This window comes from Eublepharis macularius, chromosome 12 (genome assembly GCF_028583425.1).
Source record: "Eublepharis macularius isolate TG4126 chromosome 12, MPM_Emac_v1.0, whole genome shotgun sequence".
Taxonomy (NCBI): domain Eukaryota; kingdom Metazoa; phylum Chordata; class Lepidosauria; order Squamata; family Eublepharidae; genus Eublepharis; species Eublepharis macularius.
Genome location: NC_072801.1, coordinates 75,304,368 through 75,330,975, shown reverse-complemented (window position 1 = coordinate 75,330,975; position 26,608 = coordinate 75,304,368). Strand labels below are relative to the sequence as shown.

General features: G+C 44.2%; 1 protein-coding gene and 2 gene segments (V, D, J or C); 1 reads left to right on the top strand and 2 right to left on the bottom strand.

The window, feature by feature from the left end:
• Window positions 1–3,468: 3,468 nt before the first annotated feature.
• LOC129339961 (immunoglobulin heavy variable 2-5-like) lies at window positions 3,469–5,784 on the bottom strand. The segment is given in 3 exon segments: window positions 3,469–3,833; window positions 5,348–5,647; window positions 5,739–5,784. Coding segments are annotated over 3 exon segments (711 nt in total).
• Window positions 5,785–7,808: 2,024 nt separating this feature from the next.
• Window positions 7,809–11,028, bottom strand: LOC129339960 (immunoglobulin heavy variable 2-70D-like). The segment is given in 3 exon segments: window positions 7,809–8,218; window positions 8,320–8,373; window positions 10,998–11,028. Coding segments are annotated over 3 exon segments (495 nt in total).
• Window positions 11,029–18,775: 7,747 nt separating this feature from the next.
• On the top strand, window positions 18,776–25,361 carry LOC129339959 (vomeronasal type-2 receptor 26-like). Its single transcript, XM_054994522.1, has 4 exons — window positions 18,776–19,066; window positions 21,409–21,636; window positions 23,389–23,515; window positions 24,451–25,361. Exons 1-4 carry the CDS (start codon window positions 18,776–18,778, stop codon window positions 25,359–25,361), a joined length of 1,557 nt encoding a protein of 518 aa, XP_054850497.1.
• The last annotated feature ends 1,247 nt before the right edge of the window (window positions 25,362–26,608 follow it).

Here is a 26,608-nt window from a genome sequence, read left to right as displayed (position 1 = left end):
AGAGAGAGGCTTTTCCTTATTTTATCACTGCTCTACAAATGCTACTGTGGTTCACTGTTGAGCTTTGCACCCTGTCAGTTAGGCCTGCCCAAGCAGCAAGCCACTTCAGCTTGGGTTGCTGAAATGGAATAAACGCGAAGCTCTTGTATTCTAAATGGAGAATGACCTGGACCATTTAATTAACTCATTGAGCGTATCATACAGATGTGTTATTTTGTGGCACATTAGCAACCCCTAGTGCAACGTTGGAGAATAACTGTCTCAGTGTCATCATTAAAAGTCCTTTGCCATATAAGTAAGTGGATCCTTCTTAGAAGGAGCTTGCAGCAGTGTCCATTTAGTGCTTACGAAGAATGGAAACGAGGAGCCAAGCTACAAGTGACGCCTGACACAGGTTGGACACTTGTCAGCTTCCCTCAAGTTTTGATGGGAAATGTAGGCATCCTGGTCTTGCAGCTGTAACGGAGAGCCAAGCTGTAAAACCAGGATGCCTATATGTCCCATCAGAACTTGAGGGAAGCTGACAAGTGTCCAACCTGTGTCAGGCATCACTTGTAGCTTGGCTCTAGGATTCTCCCCTGCTGGCTGCCCTGAGCAGCATGGAGGCAGGTGAGATAGAGATGGGATCCAAGATGCAAGCTGAAAGATGGAGATAGGGGAGATGAGGAGAATGTGATTCCTACAGCCATAAAGACTAAATGCAAGGCTTGTGTGAGAGAAAAGCATTGGATGGCCAGATCTATTCCACAGTGCATAGCCCTGTGATGCCTGAAGTGATCTGCTTACAGCCATGGTGAGAAGGAAAGCAAACACTAGAATGGATATCAGAATATGAGGATAGAATTCACCGTTGTCAAACTCTAGATTAGTCTTGGAGATTGCCCAGAATTACAGCTGATCTCCAGACTACAGAGATCAGTTGCCCTGTAGAAAATGTCTTCTTTTGAGGGTGGACTGTATGACATTACATGGTGATAAGAATTGGGTTACCAGGTCCTCTCTGACAATTGATGGGAGGTGAAGGGAGGTGAGAATTTCCTGGGGATAAATATCAGGATTCCTCTGCAATGATGTTACTTCCATTGTGACCCAGAAACAATGACGTTGCACAGTTCAGGGGCATGAATCGCACCCCTTTTGTCCAGCCATCTTCCATCTAGCAATCAGATGAGGATGAGCAGGCAAAGGCAGAGATTTCTGTGACATTGTCTGTTTTCCTCAAAACTTACCCTCCCCAGACTCCAACTCCAAATCTTCAGGAATTTCTCAACTCAACAGTTTAGTAGAATTCCTAGATAATGGGAGAAAATCTGGGTACAGCCACAAAGCCTGAACTCAGCAGGGGTGTGTAAGAGAGAAGCATTTGCTGTAAGGCCTGATCCAATTCTGGTTTCATAGCAATCACTTCCTGTCTGTTTATAAAGGTTCAGGTCGGCTGCAAGCAGTGAGAGTTAGAAATTGCCCCCCTAGTCGGAATGAAGAGACAGACACAGGTATTGGATCTAAAGGGCCACTTTATTTAATTAACCTCAACACAACCTTAATATAACTGCGGCAGGGGAAAGCGGTACAGGCCAAGCCACGGGGTCAAACCTAGACCTCCGCCTTGACCTGTCTGGGCGAGCCCCGAAGCCCCGAGTGCGAGCCATCCACCTGGAAGGCTAGGAGACCCGGCCGGCCTGGCAAATTGGTTCCCCCCTTTCAAGCTCCTAAACCTCAGCCGTACAGCAGTGAGGGAAGGAGTTGCACGTGGGGTTCCCCAGGCAGTCTGCCCACACGCGCTGGCAGCTGTCACAAGCAGTACCAGCCGCTCCTAGCAGACTCCTCCTCCCTACCAATAGGGAAACGCCAAGGGTGCTCACCGGCCCGCTGCTTTTACCAAACTCTATTCTGCCCATGACAACACTAAACAGCACCACCTTAAGCCAATTTCCAACACCCAGAATCTGGTACAAGGCAGGCGAAAAACCCCTCACCCAAACTCCAATTAAGGGTAAGGGGAAAAAATTCCTACCTGGCTCCGAATACGGCAACCGGCTAATCCTGTACCAATTAGGGTGAGGAGGGTGGGCCGAGCAACAAAGGCGACTGGTGTTGGGTGAGCGGAGCAGCCAGCAATGGCTGCTGACTCCGCCCACTCGAAAAAACCCCGGATGCCTGGGAACGCTGCTCTGCTCTCCTCCTTCCAGGAGAGCAATGTACGGCCCCCTCCTTGAGCAGCAAAGCTGCCGGAGGCGTGGCCGAATTGTGGCCAGGTTGCTGTCCGTGATTATTAGCTTTTTGTAATTCCTAAGCCTTTAGCAGTCTGCATTAGGACATGCCGAGTCACAATGCAGATGGTATTTGTATGGGTTTGCTATTGTTTTTGCACGCTGTGCTTGTCTGGCACAGTAATAGGTGCCTGTATCTCCTGCTTCCATGCCTCTCATTTCCAAATAAACCTCGCTCTTGGATGTGTCCCTGGAGATGGTGAGGCGGTTTCTCAGGGAGTTCAAGTAGTTCAAGAATGACTGCCACCATGCTGTCAAGAGACATTGTATGCCTGATAGGTAGATCCCTGTTGCAGGCAGCTCGCAGCAGTGTACATTTACTGGTCGTAATGAATCCACACTAAGTTCCTCCCATGCTGCTGCCTGAACAGCTTAGAGGAAAGGTGAGCTGGAGATGTGATCAGCGAGTCAAGCAGAGAGATGGAGGCAGGGATGGGGCAAGTTGCATGATGTAAATGAAGAAACGTCCTCGATAAGATGAAGGCGCCTTTGCCCTGGGAAGAACATGAGGCTCCGTCAAAGAGTTGGTATACCTGGCTACGGAGTCTGAAGAAGGGATCTGTGTGAGTCCTTCCTCCAAATTCTGGCCAGAGTTTGCAAAAAGGAACGAGGGCCCCTGCAGTTGTTTCAGTCAATATTACTGGAGCTCTAATGGCAGGAGGCAAAAGGGATTGTTCAGTATTCTAACTGCTGTTATATAGTGTGTGTGCAGGGAGTTATGGAGTTGATGAGTGGAGCAGAGGCAAATGCTGTAGCTGCAACTCAAAGTACCTCCATGGTCAGAGGCCGTGTACTTGTGATTGCCAGATGTGTCCTTCATCTCCACAGCCAGGTTGCAGGCCATCATAGGCATCTGTCTGACTACCATTGAGATCAGGGTTTTTACTTTCCCATGACCCAGCACATTTCACTAAGTACTCAACTATTTTATGTTGCCCCCAAGGAGAATTGGGAGAAATTTTGTTCTGGACAACTTTGGACCACCACTTGTTCACTTCTGTGTTGTATAATTAGGGACATTGTACATATATATTGAAGAAATTATTTGATACACCGGGTAGTGTGTTTTGTTCGGGTTCTGGGAGGTTCCCCCTTTTGGGTTGGTTTGTTCTGAACCCCTCCGCTTTCTTGTTGGTCCAAAGATCCGATCTAGTCAGATTCTGCTTTACAAAACATTGCAGCATCAAGACATGCCGAGTCAAGAATGCAGCTGGTATTTGTCTGGGTCCCCCATGGCTTTTGCATGCTGTGCTCTTCTGGCACAGTAATAGGTGCCTGTGTCTCCTGCCTCCATGCCTCTCATCTCCAAATAAACCTCGCTCTTGGATGTGTCCCTGGAGATGGTGAGGCGATTTTTCAACGAGGGCAGGTAGCGCTTGTCATCATCCCAGTAGACAGTGGAGAGCCACTCCAGGCCTTTCCCTGGGGGCTGTCGGATCCAACCCACTCCATACCCATAAGTACTGAGGGAGAAACCAGAAACGGAGCAGGTGAGCCGGAGGGTCTCTGATGGCCTTAGCTGCACTGACCCAGGCTGGGTCAAGGTCACTGCAGAGTGGACACCTAAAAAGGAGCAAGGAGAAGACCAGTCACAAAAAAGTTATTAAAAGGACTTGGATCTCAAAAGTAGCAATGGGTTTGTCTCCTTGAAGAGGCACTTACAGGGTGGAATAACACATAGCAAATAGGCCAGGAGCAAAGAATGCATGGTTCCTTCTGGAGGAAAGAGGGAAAAGCAGGGGAAAATGATATTCATGTGACTTCTCAGTCACACTTTGTTTGAAGGAAGCATTTTAAAACCCTCTGCATAAGAGGAGGCCAGGTGAAGACAATTTGCATATCCAATCCTGTATGTAAATTGATATTCAGAGCCTACGTTTATGAAAGGTGAACTTCTCATGAAACACTTAAGAGCAAGGGCCCCATCACGGGGTGAGACTCTTGTATTCCAAATGAAGAATGGCTTGGACCATTTAATTAATTAGTTTAGCGTATTACACAAATTGTTATTTTGTGGCACGCCAGCACCCCCTAGTGCAAACTTTGGGAATGACTGCCACCATGCTGTCAAGACATTGTATGCCTGATACGTAGATTCCCGTTGCAGGCAGTTTGCAGCAGTGTACATTTACTGGCCGTAATGAATCCACACTAAGTTCCTCCCATGCTGCTGCCTGAACTGTTTAGAGGTGAGCTGGAGATGTGATCAGCGAGTCAAGCAGAGAGATGGAGGCAGGGATGGGGCAAGTTGCATGATGTCAATGAAGAAACGTCCTCGATAAGGTGAAGGAGCCTTTGCCCTGGGAAGAACATGAGGCTCCGTCAAAGAGCTGGTATACCTGGCTAGGGAGACTGAAGAAGGGATCTGCATGAGTCCTTCCTCCAAATTCTGGCCAGAGTTTGCAAAAAGGAACGAGGGCCCCTGCAGCTGCTTCAGTCAATATTACTGGAGCTCTAATGGCAGGAGGCAAAAGGGATTGTTCAGTATTCTAACTGCTGTTATATAGTGTGTGTGCAGGGAGTTATGGTGTTGGTGAGTGGAGTAGGGGCAAATATTCTCTAGCTCCAACTCAAAGTACCTCCATGTTCAGAGGCTGTGTACTTGTGATTGCCAGATGCTAAGGACAAACACAAAGATGTGTCCTTCATCTTCATGGCCGGCTTGCAGGCTCCCATAGGCATCTGTCTGACTACCATTGAGATCAGGGTTTTGACCTTCCCATGACCCAACACATTTCACCAAGTACTCAACTATTTAATATTACCCCCAAGGAGAACTGGGAGAAATTTTGTTCTCTGCAACTTCGGATCACCACTTGTTCACTTCTGTGTTGTATAATTAGGGACATGTGACTTTTCATGCACATTTGTCATTCCATGCCACTTTTGGAATCTTTATCAAAAAAAATTCTTTGGCGGTCATGCACTTTATTTCTCTTTTACTTCTTTGCCAAAGATCCAATCTAGTCAGATTCTGCTTTACAAAACATTGCAGCATCAAGGCATGCCGAGTCACGAATGCAGCTGGTATTTGTCTGGGTTCTCAACTGCTTTTGCATGCTGTGCTTCTCTGGCACAGTAATAGGTGCCTGTGTCTCCTGCCTCCATGCCACTCATCTCCAAATAAACCTCGCTCTTGGATGTGTCCCTGGAGATAGTCAGGCGGTTTCTCAGGGAGTTCAAGTAGTACTTGTCATCATCCCAGTAGACAGTGCAGAGCCACTCCAGGCCTTTCCCTGGGGGCTGTCGGATCCAACCCACTCCATACCCATAAGTACTGACGGAGAATCCAGAAACGGAGCAGGTGAGCCGGAGTGTCTCTGATGGTCGTAGCTGCACTGACCCAGGCTGGGTCAAGGTCACTGCAGAATGGATAGCTAGAAAGGAGGAGAGAAAAGCCAGTTACAAAATAGCCTTGAATCTTAAATGTACCCAAATAGAGACCAGGATGAATGAAGAGGCACTTACAGGGTAAAATAGCAAATAGCACAAAGGCTAGGAGCAAAGAATGCATGGTCCCTTCTGGAGAAAAGTGGGAAGAGTGGAAATAATAAGTCGGACTGTCTTTGAGCCACTCTTAGCTTGAAAATGGGATTTTAAAGTGCCCGGAATAATAGGAGGCCAAGTGAAGACAATTTGCATACCTATCTGTATGTAAATTGATATCCAGGGGCTATATCTATGAAAGGCGGCAGTCTTACTTCTGAAGAAACAGCCAGTGATTAGATGAGGATCCCGTATTCCTAATGAAGAATACCTTTGACCGTTTAATGAATTCATTGAGCATATCACTCAAAGTGCAATATTTGGGAATCCATGTCACAATTCCATCAGTAGATATTTTTTCCCACATAGGTGGATCCTTGTTACCTGCAGCTTGCAGGAGTGTTTGCAATTGGCTGGAGTGATGGAGAGAGAGATCCCTTTTCTTAGCATATCAGCCCCTTTAAAAGCTGTTTAACAGCCTCCATGACCTATCAGAGCCTGATTGGTATAGTGATTCAAATGTCGGATTAGGATCAAGAAGATCCAAGTTGGAACCCCCACTCTGCCACAGAAAGCAACTGGATGACTTTGGGCCAGTCACAGCCTCTCAACCAGATCTACCTTGTGAACATAAAATGAGGACAGCAATGTAAGCCATTTGGTTTCCCCTCTGGGAACAACGCCAGGGCCTAACATTTATTAAAATCCAAGTTTGGCTACAGTTTACAAAAAGGGAAGGTCGCTCTTCCTGTTACTTCCTTTTTAAAAGAAAAAAAAACTTTTATTGATTAACCAAAACAAAACACACACAATGTACAATACTCCAATACCCATAATATCTTAAAAACATAAAATTTAAAAAAAAAATTAAAAAAATAAAAACAAAGGGGGAAATAACAAATTTTAAGTTCAATTAATTAAAAAACACATCGTAATCTTTCCTATTTGAGGTAGTATTACACTTTCGCTATTCTAATGCCATGTTCCTCTTTATGACTAGCTTTCTACCTGTTTATGACATTTTCCTCAAAAAAGGAATTGTTGGTTATTCTACTCAATACACGCATCTCCCATATTTTATTGTACCATTGCATCTCTGTAGGTGGCGTATCCAATGTTTAGCTATTAATTACCTTGCAGCTGCCAACAATATTGAAAAAAGTTATATTTCCTTTTGTCAACCTACAATTGTTCCAAATATCAAATAACATCACTTTAATGTTACTTCCGCTGCAGCTCTATTGGGGGGAGACAAAACCGCTCTTTCAGTATTCCAACTACCGTTATATATTGGCAAGCACAAGGAACTTTTGGGTTGGTAAGCTCTGCAAACCAGGACATATCCTCTAGTTGCACCTAAAAGAACCTCCATGTTCAGAGCAATGTGATGGCCGGACACTGACGACAAACACAAAGGTGTGTCCTTTATCTTCAGGGCTTTATGGCACTCCACCCTGATAAGAACTGGACTGCCAGATCCTCTCTTGACGATTGATGGGAAGTAAAGGGAGGTGAGAATTTACTGGAAATAACTATCAGCATTCCTGTGCATTGATGTTACTTCCATCGTGACCCGGAAACAACGGTGTTGCACAGTGCAGAGACACCGATCACACCCCTTGGTTGTTTCCACCCACCAATCAGCTGAGCATCCTGGTTGTTTCCACCCACCAATCAGCTGAGCATCAGTGGGCAGGGGCAAAGATTCCTGTGATATTGTCTGCTGACATCCGGGAACCCAAGACAAGGTCCCTCCTTTCCCCAAATCCTACCCTCCCCAGATTCCAACTCCAAATCTCCAGGAATTGCCCAACTTTGAGTTCACATTACTAGCAGAATTCCTAAAGGGGGAGACATTCTGGTTACAACCACAAAGACTGAATTCAGCAGGGGTGTATAAGAGAGAAGTATTTACTGCAAGGTCTGACCCAGTTCAGGTGACATAACAATGACTTCCTGTGTCTGTTTATAGAGATTCAGGTGGACTGCAAGCAGTAGTGGTTGGTAACTGTGGCCAGGATGCACTCCGTAGATGGAACCGGATATTATTTTCTAGTCATTCACAAGCTCTTGGCAATATGTATCAGGACACGCTGAGTCACGATGCAGCTGGTATTTGTCTGGGTCCCCCATGGCTTTTGCACGCTGTGCTTCTCTGGCACATTAATAGGTGCCAGTGTCTCCTGCCTCCATGCCTCTCATCTCCAAATAAACCTCGCTCTTGGATGTGTCCCTGGAGATGGTCAGGCGGTTTCTCAATGAGGGCTGGTAGTACTTGTCATCTTCCCAATCCACATCGCACAGCCACTCCAGGCCTTTCCCTGGGGGCTGTCGGATCCAACCCACTCCATACCCACTAGTAGTGAGGGAGAATCCAGAAACGGAGCAGGTGAGCCGAAGGGTCTCTGCTGGCCTCAGCTGCACTGACCCAGGCTGGATCAAGGTCACTGCCGAGTGGACACCTGCAAAGGAGAAAAGACCAGTAACAAAAAACTCCTGAATCTCAAAAGTAGCAAAAGGGAAACCAGGATGAATGAGATTGTCTTCCTGAAGAGGCACTTACAGGGTGGAATAACAAATAGCACCAAGGCCAGGAGCAAAGAATGCATGGTTCCTTCTGGAGGAAAGAAGGAAAAGGGGAAAAAATGAGATGTATGTGACCTCTCAGTCACACTTTGTTTGAAGGAAGCATTTTAAAACCCTCTGGATAAGAGGCCAGGTGAAGACAATTTGCATATCCAATCCTGTATGTAAATTGATATTCAGGGCCTACATTTATGAAAGGTGAAGTTCTCATGAGACACTTAAGGGCAAGGGGCCAGTTACTGGTTGATGGTCATATTCTACATGAAGAATGTCTTGGACGATTTAATTATTTCATTTAGCATATAACACAATTGTTATTTTTGGCACATCACTTCCCCCTTGTGCAAAGTTCAGGAATTACGTTTACTGGTTGTAATGAACCTGCATTAAGATTCTCCTATGCTAGCTGTCTGAATGGCTTAGAGGAAAGGTGAGCAAGAGGAGAAGTGAAAAGACGAGTAACAAAAAAAACCCTGAATCTCAAAAGTAGCAAAAGGGAAACCAGGATGAGATTGTCTCCCTGAAGATCCACGGGAGGCTGCTGAATTGGAATTCATATGCAAATTTGACTCTGTCAAGCTGGGACTGAATAGAGACTATGAATGGTTATCACATTATCACAGGTAACAGATTTCCTTTACAGAGGTGGGGTCTGGGGGAGCCCAGTGATGCCTGGTGTGGGCTTTTGGGGACCACAGTTCTCTTTATCAGATGCATCTGGCAGGGAGAGCTGTGGTTATCGAAGGCTTATACTACATAGGAATTGGATGCTTATACTGCTACAAATTAACACGGCAAACTGACTCCACACCAAAAGGAGATGTTTACATTTACTAGCAAAGGAATGTTTTGGTTGCCTCCCCGCTAATTGCATCCTGTCCCCTTCTGATATATGTCTCCTTCTCTCCCCTATCTCCCCTCCTCTTCTGTATTTGACCAGTTTGGATCATGCATCTGACGAAGAGATCTTGATTCTCAAAAGCTTATGCTACAATAAAATTGGTTAGTCTTAAAGGTGCTACTGGACTTATTTTGATTTTGATCTCCCTGAAGAGACACTTACAGGGTGGAACAGCAAATAGCACAAAGGTCAAGAACAAAGAATGCATGATCCCTTCTGCAGCAAAGATGGAAGAGGGGAGGAAATGAGATGGGTTTGATCTCTCTTTTGCACTTCATTGAAGGAAGGATTTTATAACCCTTTGAATAAGAAGAAGACAGGCAATGAAAATTGGCATATCAATCTGTATGTAAGTTAATATTCAGGGCCTACGTTTATGCAAGGTGAAGTGCTCATGAAACACTTATGAGCAAGAGGCCAGTCACTGGATGAGGCCAGTCACTGTGGGCCAAGCTACACATGACGAATGACACTTGAACAGCAAGTGGATTGAGTGGAGGGCAAGTGAACAGAGAGAAATACACTTGCTGTTCAAATGTCATTCGTCATGTGTAGCTTGGCCCTGTGTCTCTGGACTCCATGCCTCTCATCTCCAAATAAACCTCGCTCTTGGATGTGTCCCTGGATATGGTGAGTTAGTCCAATTGAAGAATGCCCAGGGCCATTTAATTAATTCATTTAGCACATCACACAAATTGTTGTTTTTGTGGCATACCAGCACCCCCTAGTGCAACATTTGGCAATGACTTCCACAATGCCATCAGAAGATATTCTTTGCCACACAGGTGAATCCCTGTTGCAAGCAGCTTGCAGCAGTGGACATTGAGTGATTGTAAAGAATCAAAACTAGGATCCTCCTTTGCTGGCTACCCTGAGCTGCCTGGAGCAAAGCTGAGGTAGAGATATTATCAAAGGTGCAAGCGGAGAGATGGAGGCAGGGATAGGGGAAATATTACGGCTGTAACCATAAGGACTTAACTCGGGAGGGGTGTATGAGAAAGGAACATTTGATGGATATCCAAAACAACTCCGGATAGCTTAACTCCCACTTCTTCTCTCTGCTTCAAGTGGCTGCTGCTAATGATGGTTAGAAACTGTGGCCAAGCTGCATTCGGTGTAACTGGACATTATCTCCGAGTAATTCCCAGGCCGCTGGCAGGCTGCTTCCCGGCATGCTGATTCGCCATGCATGTGGTATTTCTCTGCCCTCCCCCACTACTGCTTTTGCACACCAAACTCTTCAGACACAATAATTAGTGCCAGTGTTACCTGCTTCCGTGCCTCTCGTATGCAAATAAACTTCACTCTTGTATTTGTCTCTGGAGAGAGTGTGGCGGTTTCTCAGGGATGCCATCCCTCCAACAGATGAGGCAGAGCCATTCCAGGACTTTTCCTGGGGGCTGACAAACTCATCTCCAGATCCAGAAGTGGAGCCAGTTAGCTGGTGGGTCTCTGACTGCGTCTGATTTACTGAGCCAGGCTGGATTAATGTCAACACTGTTTACCTTCCAAAAGAGTGGACTTGCCACAAAGCCTGCAACCTGATAGAACAGACTGTCCTAAAAGAAGGTATGCCAAGGTGTCAGGGCTTGCAGCGGCCACCGCCGCTGGGCAGGACACCAATATAGCCGGCCCTGACGTCAAAGGGGTGCCGGGGAAGCTGCAGGACCCTGCTCTGTGGAAGGAGGGATGGTATACCTCACCCAGACTCCCTCTCAGTCCACTTGCTGGCCTGCTCAACCTGTGCCACTCACCTCCTTTGATCTTTGCCATCTTCTCCTCCATTGACTCTCCTCCTTGCCTCCTCTCTCCCTCTTCCCCTCCCCTCTCCTCCCCTCCCCCTCTCCCCCTCCCTCTCTCCCTCTCCCCCTCTCTCCCCTCCCCCTCATCTCCCCCTCTCTCTCACCCCCTCTCTCCCTCTCTCCCCCTCTCTCCCTCTCCCTCCCCCTCTCTCTCCCCTCTCCCCCCTCTCTCTTCCCCTCTCCCCTCCCCTCCCCTCCCCTCCCCCTCTCTCCCTCTCTCTCCCTCTCTCCCCCCTCTCTCTGTCCCCCTCTCCCCCTCCCTCTCTCTCCCCCCTCTCTCCCCCCTCTCCCTCTCCCCCTCTTCCCCCTCTCTCAGAGTTGATGGCTGAAGGCAGGCACAGCTGAGCCTCCCTGGCTGGCTGTCCATCTCCTCCCACAGAATGCCTCAGGCAGTTCCACCTGGAGCTGCTCAGCTCCTAGCATCCCCTGGGCTAAGTTACTGCTTTCCAGCTGGGCTGCGGGCTGGGGCGTGGCTCTGAGATGCTGAGGCTGCTTCTCCTCCCTGGCTGGTAAGGCTTCAGCTTGGCCCACTGCTGGCTGCCTGTCCCCACTGTCTTGGCCCTCTCTGTCTGCTCTAGCCCCCTCTGGGTTGCCCCCAGTCTCCTTACCTGGCCCCCTGGACTCCCACTGGAGGGTGGGGCTGGCTGGCCTCCACCTGCCCCTTCTAACCCTCTGAGGCTTGGGTGTCTCTTCCCTCCCCCCTGTGGCTGGCTGGGGCTTGGATGTCTCTTCCCTTCCCCCTGTGGCCGGCTGGTGCTGGGCCTGGCTGTCTGCTGAGGCAACTGGGCCGTTGTCTCCCGAGGGTCTCCCATCCTTTTCTCCAGGTACATCCAGGGGCTGGGCTGTAGACCCTGGACACAAGGAGAAGGCTATCGGAAGATCATATATCTGGATCCCTGTCCCAAGTAATTTACAGTGTGAAATTAGACAGGAGGTGGGAGTTAAGAATTGCATGTAAAAGACAAAACACTTATTATTGTTCAATTGTGGGATGTGAGAAATTGGAAATCAAGACACTTTCTTCAGTTGATCTGCAAAAAGAATTCCTTGTTTTTGGCTTATGCAATTCTGTGAAAAAGTCAGGCCAACTGATGCTGCTATGTGGCAACTTTGCTTCCAAGATAATTTCTGAGCAGATGAGTGGAAAAAGAAAAAGTTAAGACCTTATAAATCTATATTCAGAAATTCCAAAATGTTTCGTAGGAGAAATTGTTATAATCCTCTTTAAGAACCTCCTGATTTATTTATTTAATTCGTCCATAGCCCACCTTTCTTGCTGAGACTGGAGACAGATTACAGAGGAGAAACCAATTTGATAAAACAAAAAATATTTATTATTATTTATTACATTACATTGGTAGACTGCCCTCCCTGTCAGACGGGCTCAATACGCCACAACTAATAAAAATCTGACTAAATTTTTTCATAGACATCAAAATTACAGAACGTAAGAACATAAGTAGAGCCTAATACACTGAGGAGGAAAACTCCAAAGGAGACCACGTACAATATCACCACTTGAATGCAATATTATTACTTTCTTATGTAGAAAGTACAAGTGCTCAAAGTGCAATTTATAACAATATACATAGTATATTGCAATACATATTGTAACATTTCAGTTTGATCAATCAGCCAGGGTATCCAACCCATGAAAATGTCCCTGACTCAATGCAAAGTTCAATTCTCTTCAAAGTAAATATATCAAGGTAAGTCCATGTAGTTATTAATCATTCCATATTAATAATGTTTTTTTTCTTTTTGCAGGCAAGCTGATGCTGCAGTGGACTGTGCCCCGTCCGACATCTTCCAAACAGAAGAGCAAACAAACGCTGGAAAGTTTGCAACCGGATAAGATCAGTGGTCCATTTCACGCAGTGTCCAATCAATGGCCCCAGAGGGCCAACAAACATGACATGGAGGCCAAGGCTTTGCCCTGATCTTCACATGATGATATTCAGCGACTGACTGATTCTGATGTGGAGGTTCCCTTAACTCACCATGGCTAGTAGCTGTTGATGGACTTCTCTATGAATCTGTCTAATCCCCCTTTAAAACCATCTATTCTTTATATATATATATATATATATATATATATATATATATATATATATATATATATATATATATATAGGTTTTATTGAAACTTGAATACAGAAAATAAAGTTTACAATGTGGCAAATACAAAAAAATCTGAGATAAAATACAGTACAATAAATTGCAATAACTTATACCAATTTCTTAGAAAATATCTTAAAGAGAGTGAGCTATGTGTTACACAACATAAGAAACCACAGAAGAAGAGCGTGAAGAAGACATTGGCTGCTTCCACACACATTGGATAATCCACTTTCAATACTCTTTAGTGAACATTTGGAACTGCTTTTCCATGTGTGGAACAAAAAATCCACTTCAAAAGGATTGCGAAAGTGCATTGAAAGTGCATTATTCAACGAGTGTGGAAATGGCCTTATACATAGTCATACATATAAAACTGTTTTAAGCCTGGATGGGATCTGTTAATTTCAAGGTAGTCCAGGAACCATCTATTCTTGAGGCCATCATGACTTCCACTAGTAACAGATCCCGATTCTTTTATTTGAATGTTGTGAAACTAGACAGAAAAGTATCTCTCAACCGCTCATTTTGTTTATTAATTTCCACATTTCCTTACCCATCCTTAGAGACTTTTACCAGCTTCCTCCTTAAACTGTGGGAGGAAATAAAAGTAGAACAGGTTTCCTGTCCGAGGTTAATGGTAATGGTGGTTGCCCTAAGAAAGGGAGATGCTAGTTTCTTGCTTTACTAGAATATGTCAAGGTCTTTATTGCTGGCCCGTTTGCTGAATCATTGTGATTACAGATCCATAAGACATCTGAGGGCCAAGCTACACATGACGAATGACACTTGAACAGCAAGTGTATTTCTCCCTGTTCTCTTGCCCTCCACTCAATCCACTTGCCGTTCAAGTGTCATTCGTCATGTGTAGCTTGGCCCAGAGAGAGACTTCTAAGATGAAAAAGAGTGTGTGTGTGTGTGCTATGTATGGGGTAGTAAATGTATGGGGTAGCCATTAGGAGACACAGGGCCAAGCTACACATGACGAATGACACTTGAACGGCAAGTGGATTGAGTGGAGGGCAAGTGAACAGGGAGAAATACACTTGCTGTTCAAGTGTCATTCGTCATGTGTAGCTTGGCCCACAGACTCCTTTTAGCTGAAAATGGTATACTTGCTTTTGCAATTTTTTTCTTAACTTTTTTATCTTCATTGTTTTTATTTCATTAATTCTTCCAGCACTAATGCTCTGGTCTTATTGTTATGCCCTGATGTAATAACTTATTTCTTATCGCAGATTTGTTTTGTTTTACTGGCTTTTGCTGTAATAATAAATGACTGACTGACAGATCCATAAGACATCAGAGAGCGACTTCTGAGGGCCAAGCTGCACATGACGAATGACACTTGAATGGCAAATGGATTGAGTGGAGGGCAAGTGAACAGGGAGAAATACACTTGCCATTCAAGTGTCATTTGTCATGTGTAGCTTGGCCCTGAGATGAAGAAGAGAGAGAAAGTGTGTGCTATGTACGGGGTAGTAAATACACACAATTTACAGATGAATATTTATATACCAAAAGACATGTAAACATACAAGAGACAAATGTTCAGGCATATGCTTGTGTATCTTACGTTTTGGGGAAGATAAGATGACTCCAGCCATGTAATTGGCAGCCTTGGGCTGAGATGGGTTCCCCCTTACTGGCAATCTTCAAGGAGCTGCTGGACAAATACTTGTCAAGGATACTTTAGGCTGTTCCTGCATTTGGCAAGGGGGTGGACTAGACGGTCTTTAAGGTCACTTAAACGCTATGATTCTATGATTTATTAGGAGTTCATGCATTTGATTTTTTAAAAAATGACAAGTTCTTTACAGTAATTAAACAATTGGTTTTAAAGTTATCGTGTCATGTGAGACGCGATAATAGAAATGTCTTCTTTCACCTTTCTCAGAAGTTAAAGTAGCATTACCGTCCTTCCATTGGATCTTTGATCATCTGTTACTTTAATTTCCTCTCCAGCCTGTGACATCTGGCATGACTTCCATGTGCAAATCACATGTTCCTAAAACCTGGATTGTAACTACATCATTCAAAAATGTTTATTTCTGTTCTGAAGTGCATTTTGCAGGATAGGTAAATGATATATAAACACCAGTTTTGTCAAAATGTGAATGAAATTGCTATGTAATCTATACATACATTCATCTGTGCAGTTTCTTTGATCGAGTCAAGCCATCTTGTTTTAGGTCTTCCTCTTTTCCTACTGCCTTCTACTTTTCCTAGCATTTTTGACTTTTCTAGAGAACCTTGCTTTCTTAATAGCAGTATGTTTTGTCGCCTATTGGCTATGTTCAGTCTGAGTTCCGGTAAATAACATACAGACACCATCTTTTGGTTGGAATGACCACAGCTTCATTGATTACAGCTAAATGAAGCATTGGCCAGGCATTTGTGCAACAGATCCCCGTTGGCATCAAAAGGCCCTATCGCTGTCTGATGCATATAACTCCAGCCCCTGTGCTGGTGCACCACAGCAAGCGTTATTCCACCGCCAGCCATGCTGGTTTACCCTTGCCCCTCAATCCACAGGGGTGAGCTGCCCAAATGCCCCACTCATCCTTTTAGGATCCGGCCCAATTCCTCAAAACCACCAAACCCATATTTATATGAGACAGTTTGATATAGTGGTTAAGAGCACGGGACTCTAATCTAGAGAACCAGGTTTGATTCCCCACTCCTCCACTTGAAGCCAGCTGGGTGACCTTGGGCTAGTCACGGTTCTCTGGAGCTCTCTCAGCCCCACCCACCTCATGGGATGTTTTATTGTGGGGATAATAATGGCATACTTTGTAAACTGCTCTGAGTGGGCATTATGTTGTCCTGAAGAGCAGAATATAAATCGAATGTTGTTGTTGTTATTATTCTTAAAGTTGTGACAACCCCTCTGCTGCCCTGAGAGAGTGGAGGCTGGGTGAGAAACATGCTGCTCTGGCCGAAGAATCTCCAGGAATGGTGCTGACCATGTTTCTGGTCAGGAGGAGAACTAGCCGTTCCTCCTCATCTTGGCCACACCTGCACTTCATCCTTGCCCTCAACACCAACTCAGCCCGCAATAAGTCTGTGAGCTTCTTTTTGATCCTAAGGTCAGTAGGGGTTATGGCTAGTATATACACGACTGGAAATTAGGGGGCCTCCTTCATACATACAATGATGCAAACCCTAACAAAAACCTCTGTTCTGGTGAATAGCCTAAAAAATCTTCACTGAAACAAGACCAAGGGGAAGATAGGAATGACTCAAGACTGGTGCATTTACTTCACTTAAGCTTCAGCTGCAAGCATGCTTAGCGAGAAGGAAATTCTTTGCAAGACTAGTGTAGACTGGAGCTGGCACACCACCCAGTTTGCATTAACAACTCTTTACATCCCTGATTTCTGGTCAGTTGGCACACCACAACAGGAATCAGGGAGTAGTTTCATCTTGTTCTCTCATCATTCACAGAGCACAACATTCCCATACACTCTGAGTAATATTCTTCTACGCTCAGAGGCTCATGATGTACCTTTCTTTCCATTATGCTTCCTAGATAAGACAAAAGTCTGATCACAGCATATTTTGCTTAGTTGGCTGAGAATGGAATGTGTAACTTGTAACTGTTGCTATAACCATATTTGGGCATCCGGGACTTCCTGAATACAAGCAAATAAAACTCTCGCCTCCATCTTTGGAGGGAGAGACTTTGCATCCAGACCCTGTCTCGTGTCGTTACTACAACTTGGACAACTTAAACAGGCAGCTTTTAGTTTACAGTTATGAAACACTGCCCCAAGTTCCCTATCAAGTAACTGTCCTGACTTTGCTGTAAACTTTTGCTTCCCATGGGAATCTGGAGTATATATCCTGCATGTTGTCCCACAGACCACAGGAGATTAGTAGTCAGAACTGGGGGGGGGGGGGGGGTTACACATGTTTCTACCTGTGATGCCATTTGGAGCTCAGACTCTGGAAAGATAATTCTCTCCCTCAGGAATTATCCAAATCACTGTCATTTCTTTCCTTGTCATTTCTTTCCTTGGCAAAGTCCCATGGGATCCAGCAGGTGTTCGGGGGGGGGGGAATCAGCAGAGATGCCTGAATGAAGTTAAAAAGCCCCTCTTTGCCACTTCGAGCTAGGGGCAGAGCTCAAAGGCAGGCAGGACTCTGTCACTTTGATCGCCGGTTTTTGTTTGCTTTTGCTTTGTTAAACTAATCTTCAAACCAGATTATGTGCAATCTCTGCTAGCATTCAAGGCTTGAATTATTATATGTGCAGAGTGTGGATTTAACATGGATCTCTTTCCCTTTCAGTAAGGCATCAGGAATCCAGCTCCCAAAGTTGCCTGTTAGAGAGTAGGTAGGCACAGGTGATCATGTACCTGGAGAGAAACTTTGCCCCCAGGATGGCGAGACTGGCGCTGCTGCTTTCTCTCTTATTTCCTGTGGCATGTAAAGTAGATGTTTCAAAGTGTGCTGTGGATAATCGCCTCTTTATTCCATATGAATGGTACCAGTCTGGGGATCTTCTCATTGGTGGGATTACTTCTCAGATCTTCTGTACTTTCTATGAATTTACTTTCAAGAAACATCCTTCAAAAAACTTCTTTCAAGTTCCACAGTAAGGCTCCCCCTTCCCCTGTCCCCGTATCATGTGAAATTGACCAGATTGTAATCACCATTCTTGAAAGTGACAAGATGCTCAACCGTGGATCTAAAGGGTCGGTTCCCCACACCTCTTGTTCCTTACCAGTCTCAGTTAGAATTTTGCATGCTACATTCTATTTGCATTAGTGGTGAGATTTCTTCTCCCATCCTCGTATTTTTATCTTGGAAAGTACAGGTGGCGGAAGAAATATTTATTATGCTTATCCCGTAATGAGCTTCAAAAGTTCAAAATATACTTCAGCAGATGTACATGACATAGCAGACTGCAGACACACTGGAAGGTTCATTGGTGTTTGTGAATGTGGATTTATATGCACCAGAGACAGGATGTATCTACTCCCTAACGAGAGATTTGCTTTCCAGAGACATAGGGGAGGAAGCTCAAACCTGAAATACACCTAAGTATAAGGCAAAATAGTGACAAAATAGTGTGTGGGGTTTACAATAGCTTGTATGGTCCCATACATAGGGATAATGGAACCATATCTGGCAGTTAAAGGGTCGATGCTCCATGAATTACACACACATTTGGCACTTTGATGCATATTCCTAACTCTTACGTGAGCTGAAGATGAAGATGTTTATTGTGTGTAAAGTGCCATCAAGCTGAGATTTCTTCTCCCGACTTATGGCGACCTCATAGGGGTTTCAAGGCAAGAGATGAACTGAGGTGCTTTGCTATCACCTGTGTCTAGATAGCAACCCTAGATTTCCTTGGTGGTCTTGCATCCTAGTAATAAGCAGGGCTAACTCTGGTTAGCATCTAAGACCTTTTGAAATTGGGCTAAACTGGGCTATCCGGTTCACTTCAGAGATGATGGTTAACTCTGAAATATTCTTAACAAATATAAGCATATTTCTCTTCTTAGACAATTAAATCAGCCAGATGTAATCAGGATTACAGTAAAATGTGTTGGTGTGTCTTAGGATACTCCTACTGAAGATCATTTAACTCTCTTTACAGAATGGTGACCAAGTTCTACCAGCACGTCCTAGCCATGGCATTTGCTATCAGTGAAATCAATGAGAATCCCAAAATTTTGCCCAATATCACTCTTGGCTCTCACATTTCTGACAGCTACTATGATACGAGGTTGACTTACTATGCCACTCTCGGTCTGCTCTTCAAGTTACAAAGGTTTGTCCCCAACTACAAATGTGACACCCAGAAACACCTCATAGCTGCCATTGGAGGGCTTGATTCTGAGACCTCCTACCACATGGCAGATATCTTAAGCCTTTACAAGACTCCACAGGTAGGGTGTTGTGCATATTGACGCATGAGTAATTTTAAAAGTTATGTTCTTGTCATTCCAGGATTGACTCTGTAGTTTAGAAGACAGAAGGTATGAACCAACTAAAAAAATAAAGCTTTCCATTGTTTTGAATGTAAAATTGAAGGCTGATTGCAATGTCTGTGCATGGGAGGAGGCAGAAAGAACAGGGCACTTGAAATATATTTATTTTCTGCCCCATGACCATTCCCCCCAAAATTATATCCCCATCGTTTCAGAAAATGTAACCACAACTATGCTTAGTGAGTACTTTGGCAGAAGCTGAACATTTTCTCAATAATGTTAAATGCATAGACTGGTGCGATCAAACAGTCCGCATATGTACCAAATCACACCATTGATCCATCTACTAAGGTTGTTAAAGGGAGGGGATTTTTTTCTCTCTGAAATTCCACACATGTATGAAGTCCAACTATTGGTCAATCTAGCTATTTTCTACCCTTACTGGCACGGGATATGAATAGTCTCAGACATAGTAAATAAACCACAGGTTGAATTAATCTCAGTATTGTTATCTATAGCTATGCGTGTAATAGCAGCAAACTGGAAAAATGACTGATCTTTAAATATCCAAGCTTTGTACACTTGAATATGGAAATATTTTGTGTTGCCCAAAGTAACAGTGAATTTGTCAAATCTTTTTTTCAGAAAGAAAGTATCATACATTTGTTAATATCTGGACTCCTATACTTCAAATTTTGTCACAAAAAGATCTTTTACCATCTGAGTCCTGGTATAGTGATATGTTTTTATTTTAAATGATAGGAGTCTGAGGAATAACACTACTTCTTGGAATTTTTTTTTAAAAATCAAGAGTCGCAGACAAAGAACTGTCTTCTTTTACTGTAAATCCGTTGATTGGAGTGGAGATGACGTAGATTGCACATTGGATGATATTTATTTTACCTACAAGTTCTCTCCCTTTCATCTATTTGCAGTCTAAAACATTTGTATATTTCTTCTTAGGTCACATATGGTTCCTTTGCTCCTGAGGAGATGCATGTGACTAAGTTCACTTCCTTCTACCGCATGGTCCCAAATGAATCCCATCAGTATATGGGGATTGTCCAGTTGCTTCTCCATTTTGGATGGATGTGGGTTGGGCTCTTAGCTGTGGACGATGAGAGTGGAGAACATTTCCTAAAGACCATAGAACCATTGCTTTCCAAATATGGAATCTGTTTGGCCACCACAGAAAGAATCCCAAAGCAAACCAATTGGGATACTCCGGAGGAACTACGGGCCATTTTTTCAAAAAGTAATAGATATTTTGTCAACACCAAAGTCAAAACGTTAATTCTCTATGGAGATGCTATGACTATTGCTTCATTCAATTCTATTATGATTATAGGAAATTCTACACATAAAGAAAATATATTATTTAGGAAGGTGTGGATTATGACAGGACAGATTGATTTTGCAGTAACAGGCCTCCAAAGAGCCTTTGTAAGTGGAATCGATTTCCAGTTTTTCCAAGGAGCCATGTCCTTCATTGTCCATTCAAGTGAAATACCAGGTTTCCAGAAGTTTCTCCAAAATGTGAAACCATCCTGGGCACAAGATGATAGTTTTCTGAAGGAATTCTGGGAGCAATCTTTCATCTCCTCATTGCCAAGTCCTGAGCATCCGGTCAATATTAATGAGACATGTACCAGGGAGGAGACGCTGGAAGACCTCCCTGCTCCTGTTTTTGAAATGCACATGACCGCTGAGAGTTACAGTATTTATAATGCGGTCTATGCTGTGGCACATGCTTTGCATGCCATGTCCACATCTAGGTATAAGGACAGCTCAATGAGGGGTGCAAGAAGTGTGGAACTTCAAGGGCTCCATTCTTGGCAGGTAATGCCCTCCATTCTTGGCAGGTGAAAAGGCATTATTGTCTTGAATAGTACAAGGTGAGATGGAATCTATCATTTGCCCGAATGAGTACTATTTGAAATGGTGCTTTCTTTGACTTTTTTGAGGTAGATCAAGATCGGTAGCCATGTTAGTCTATCTGTAGCAATAAAAAAGAGCAAGAGTCCAGTAGCACCTTTAAGACTAATAAAAATTTTGGTAGTCTTGTGGTAGACTAAATAAAAATGTTAGTCTTATTTGTTTTGAGGGTTCAGATTTCTTGTTCTACTTGGAACATGAAGAAATTCTGCTATGATTATTTAGTGATCTGCCACTGCAAAATACCAGCACTTGGCTGTAGATGGAATCATATCAAAGAGTGTTGACAATGAAAGGATTAAGGAAACTTCATAGGGATAATTCCATATGATACTATCCTGTTTTTTAAATTTTACTTTAACCAGCTCCACTCATTTCTCCAAAAAATTTCATTTAACAACTCAGCTGGAGAAACACTGTCATTCAATGATAAGAAAGAAATGGATCGTGGATTTGACATCATCAACCTGGTCACGTTCTCAAATCATTCTTTCCTGAGAGTGAAAGTTGGAAGAGTGGAACCCAGCACTTTCAAAGGAGAAGACTTCAGCATCAATGATGAGAAGATTGTGTGGCAATCCCATTTTGATCAGGTGTGGACTCCAGGATATCTTTAGGGTGGACTCTATTCTCAAAACTAAAGAAAGTAGACAAGTGGCACAGTCCTAAGTAGAGATGGGCACAAATAGAAAAAAAAACCCTAACATGATGTTCATTGTTCGTTGCCATCCATGAACAGGGACTCACGAACAACTACAAACATGGCCCTGTTTATGAACATGTTCATGGTTGGCTGTTCATGGGGGCCAGCAGGCTCTCCTCCAGTCATCATTCAAGTCAAGATCCCTACTGCACCACTCCCAGAAACCTGACCTGAGCAGACACCAGGAAAGGTACCAATAATAAATAATAGCTTGGCCCAGAGCTTGGCAGCAGCCCTGGAACTTGAAGGGGTAGATCCCTATCCCACCACACACAAAGAATATTCAAGCTTCAATGCACTCTCTCTATCAAAATGCCAACAGCAACTGTCTCTCCCTCTCCAAAGACAGAGCTGGGAGCCCCCCTCCCGCCTCGTCTTTGCTCCCTTGTAACAAATCTGGAGCTCCACACTTGAAAGGAAGACCTACATAGCAAGCTAAATTGGGCTTGGTTTGGGGTTTCCAGGGCAACAGCAGGAGTTCAGATAGAGTTCAGACAATCCCTGCCTAAGCTGCCAAGGGGTTGATTGCAGGTACCAGACTGTCTGGCGTGACAAACAGCAACGAACAAGGCTTGCAAACAACCACCTGTTCATTTAGAATGGGGCCTCATAAACAGCTTGTTCGCAAACAGCAGATTGGGCTGTTCGTGGCTTTTTTTTTTTTGTTCGTATTGCTGTTCATGCCCATCTCTAGTCCTAAATAGAGTTAAACTGACTGAAATCAGTGGGATTAGAAGGGTTTAACTCTGTTTAAGATAACAACAGATGTGCCTAGAGGACCAGAGATTTCTGTTCCTGGTCCAACTAATATTGTTATAATTGATCAGGCTCCATAGTGAAAGCATTGTTTCAAACCACATTCAAAAGCAAAAGAAAGAAACCCCCCCCCATGTTTTCTTTCAACAGTACACAGTAACCAGGCAATTGTTGGGAAATGTATAGAGGGTTTGTAGCATACTGTGCTGAAAGGTCTGCATTGGATTGTCCATGATTTCTTGCACACAATTCAATGTGCTGGTTCTTTATGGACCTAAATGGATCGGGATTGGGGTACTTGAAGGGCACCTTCTCCTACATTAGCCAGCTTACGTGTTAAGATCCTCTTCTCAAGCCCTGTTCTCTCTGCCCCTGCCTCCAGATGTAGGCCAGAGGAGACAAGATACAGGACTTTGTCTGGCGTGGCAGCTTGGCTTTGGAATGCCCTGCCCCTTCAGGATCCCTCAACTCTTTGGTCCTTTGGCCAATCTTTTACCGTTTGATTTCCTATCACTGATAAAAACATTTCTTTCTGCTTCAAGTTTGATTATTTTTTTATATACATCATTTTTGGCTGCTGATTTCTTTCTGCTTCTAGATTCATGATCGTTTTATGTATATCATTTTTGGCTGCTGATTTGTTTTCATGCTGAGTTTATGTCCTGGATTGTTTTTATGATTGGCAAATTATATGACCCTTTTATGCTGTTGTTTTTTTATAATTTTATTATGTTTTTCCTCTTTGAGCTGTCTTGGGCAAGTTTCTGGAGAAAGCAGCAGAGATGTTTTCTAAATAAATCTTTATACCACAGCTGAAGAGCAAATTTGGTATTGTCCAATGCCTCCCATCCGAATCTCCTTTTATGTTTTTCATGTCTATGGATAGATGGTGCCCCAGTCTTTATGCAATGACCCCTGTCTCCCTGGTTATTTGAAGGAAAAGAAAGAAGGGGAGAAATTTTGCTGCTACAATTGTACTCGATGCCCAGAAGGGAAGATTTCAGACAAGAAAGGTAGGTGATGTGGTGGAGTTCAGGGTTCATTCACCTCTGACTTCCCACAACGCACCCATGGTGACTATGAAACTTTTTATCCTCAGTCTCCATGTTCAAATATTATGGGGCACAAAAATTTTGGAAGGAGATAAACTGAGAAACAATGTTTCCCTTCCCTGTGTTGTTGATTCACACATCCAACTTTGACCATTACCAATGAGAAATAAAGTGATACTCCTGCTGGGGCAGATTAGCGATTAAGGCACCAAGAAAAGTCCTGGTAGGTCAATGGCTTGCTAGCTGCACATTGTCCATGTGAGGAAGAGACCTGGACACAAATGTATAGGTGGGCGGGTGGGCACAAGCAGTAGCAGCAGCTGCTGTGAACACAGAGTTGAGCAGGCGGGCATTCCTGCTGTAAGAAATGAGGTGACGGAGCGTAAACAGTGGCAGTCACTGTGAGCAGAGGGGCTGTTATGTAGCCCTGAGCACATAGTTATTGTCTCACCACTGTGGGAGAAGGGATGGGTGGGCAGCCACCAGGCAGAGGGACAGGAAGGCGAAAGAAGATGCAACAGAAGCAGCCATTGCTGCCACCATGAGTAGAGGGATCGGTGGCTGAGAGGGCACAGCTGCAGGGCAGAAAATATGATCAGCTGCCTTCCACACATAGAAGCAAATGCTAAAATGAGCATGAAGAACACCTCACCGATTGCTCCCATATTCAACATGGTGAAATGAGTTGGCCCTGTAGACCATGGCTGCTTCCACACACATTGGATAATCCACTTTCACTACTCTTTAGTGAACATTTGAAACTGCTTTTCCATGTGTGGGGGGAAAATCCACTTCTAAAGGATTGCTAAAGTGCATTGAAAGTGCATTATTTAACGTGTGTGGAAATGGCCCATATGTACTTGCAATGATATGCCTCCTCTGCTTTCCCCCCCCAGACATGGCTGATTGCTTCAAATGCCCAGAAGATCGGTATCCAAGTACGGACCATGATCAATGTATTCCCAAGAAAATAAGCTTTCTCTCATATCAAGAACCTTTAGGGATCACTTTGGCTTCAGTTGCTGTTTCTTCATCCTTAGTCACTGCTTTGGTGTTAGGAATTTTCATTAAGCACAGCTGTACTCCCATAGTCAAAGCGAACAACCGGGATATCACATACACACTCCTGGTCTCCCTCCTTCTCTGCTTTCTTTCATCTTTACTTTTTCTCGGGCAACCTCGGAAGGTTACGTGCTTTCTTCGACAATCTGCTTTTGGCGTCATCTTCTCAGTGGCTGTTTCTTGTGTCTTGGCCAAAACCATCACCGTGATTGTAGCTTTCATGGCCACCAGACCTGGTTCCAGCATGAGGAAGTGGGTGGGGAAAAGACTGACCAACTCCATTGTCCTTTCCTGTTCCCTTATTCAAGGAGCCATTTGTACGGTGTGGATAGTAAAATCTCCCCCTTTCCCAGATATGGATAAACAATCCCTGACCGGTGAGATTGTACTAGAATGTAATGAAGGGTCTGTTCTGCTGTTTTATGTTGTCTTGGGGTATATGGGACTTCTCTCCCTCATCAGCTTGATTGTGGCATTCCTGGCCAGGAAGTTGCCAGACAGTTTCAACGAAGCCAAGTTCATCACCTTCAGCATGCTGATATTTTGTAGTGTTTGGCTGACTTTTGTTCCAACCTACCTGAGCACCAAAGGGAAATACATGGTAGCTGTGGAGATCTTCTCTATGTTGGCATCCAGTGCAGGTTTACTGGCTTGTATCTTTTCACCTAAATGCTACATTATTCTTCTGAGGCCTGAGCTGAACAACAGAGAGCAACTAATGTGGAAGAAAGCATCAAGAATCTGACTGCGGTATTTACAGAAGGGAGAGAATGCAATTAGTCTGAAAGTCAGTTTGGCCAATTGCTTTGACAATTGTCTGTGACTCTTATTAAAAGGAAACAAAGCCAACATGTGACAAATATTCAGAAATGAAGACTACTGAAACTGTAGTTACATTGTGACCCTCAGTCAGCTGGAGCAAGGGGAGAAGGTTAGAGCATTCCAGCATTGCTGGCAAGGAGAACTTTAACATTTAAATCCACCTTTGCTCCAGCTGACTGGCAGCAAGGGGGTTTAAAGACATCCCACCACCATCCCAGACCAACAAACTAGTTGGTTCATAAACCACCACTGGTCCATGAAAAGTTCATGGCCCATGATCTGTGAGTCACCACAGACACAGACCCATGGCCCATGGGTTTTCCCCGATCCATGCTCACCTCTAGTGCAGATAGTTTAGTTTAAGTAGCCCTGTTGGTTTGCAGTAGAACAGCAGAATTTGAGTTCAGTGGCACCTAAGAGACCAGCAGAATTTTCAGAGTGTAAGTTTTCAAGTGTCAAATCTCCCTTCTTCGAATCAATAGGTATGCATATGGCCTAACCAGGGAAGAACAAATGACAGAAAAGGCACACCTAAGCCACAAAGCCTGAGAGGTCAAAAGGGAAAGAACGGGTCTTCCTTTGGGGAAGAGGAAAAGAGTTCTAGCTAAGGGGTGGAGAAGGAGACAAGTAAAGGAAACCGCTGAACATGAGGAAGAGTGACTCATTCTCTTGGCCACCTTGTCGTCTTAGTGGGAGCTATCTCATACCTGGGCTCCATCGCAATGGCTCCCGTGATCACAAAGAGGAAAAAACCCACACCATGAAACCAAAGTAAAGGACATTTCAAAATGAAATACTAAATTTATCATCTTGTAGGGTGTATATGGAATAAGGATTCCGATGATTACAGTTATCTTGTTTTTTATTTGGATCCTTGTTTTTCCTGCTGTATATTTAGTCTGCATCTGTTGTCTTTGCCTATTAAACTTGTTTACATTTTGACTATTGGTTGTCCGATCTCTGTGTCCACACCAAGCTCATTCATGGAAAAGTAGGGGGGAGGCGGGCTGTGGTTGATCCCTTCATCACTGGAATATTCTAGGCCTTGCGAGAGAAAAGTAGGAGATGCAGTACTGGAGGGTGACTTTAAATGGCCAAATTGTAAGGAGTGTTAGCGTGCTAGTCTTTTAGCAGAAGATACTCTTTACACTTCGTCAGTGGCAGTAGAAA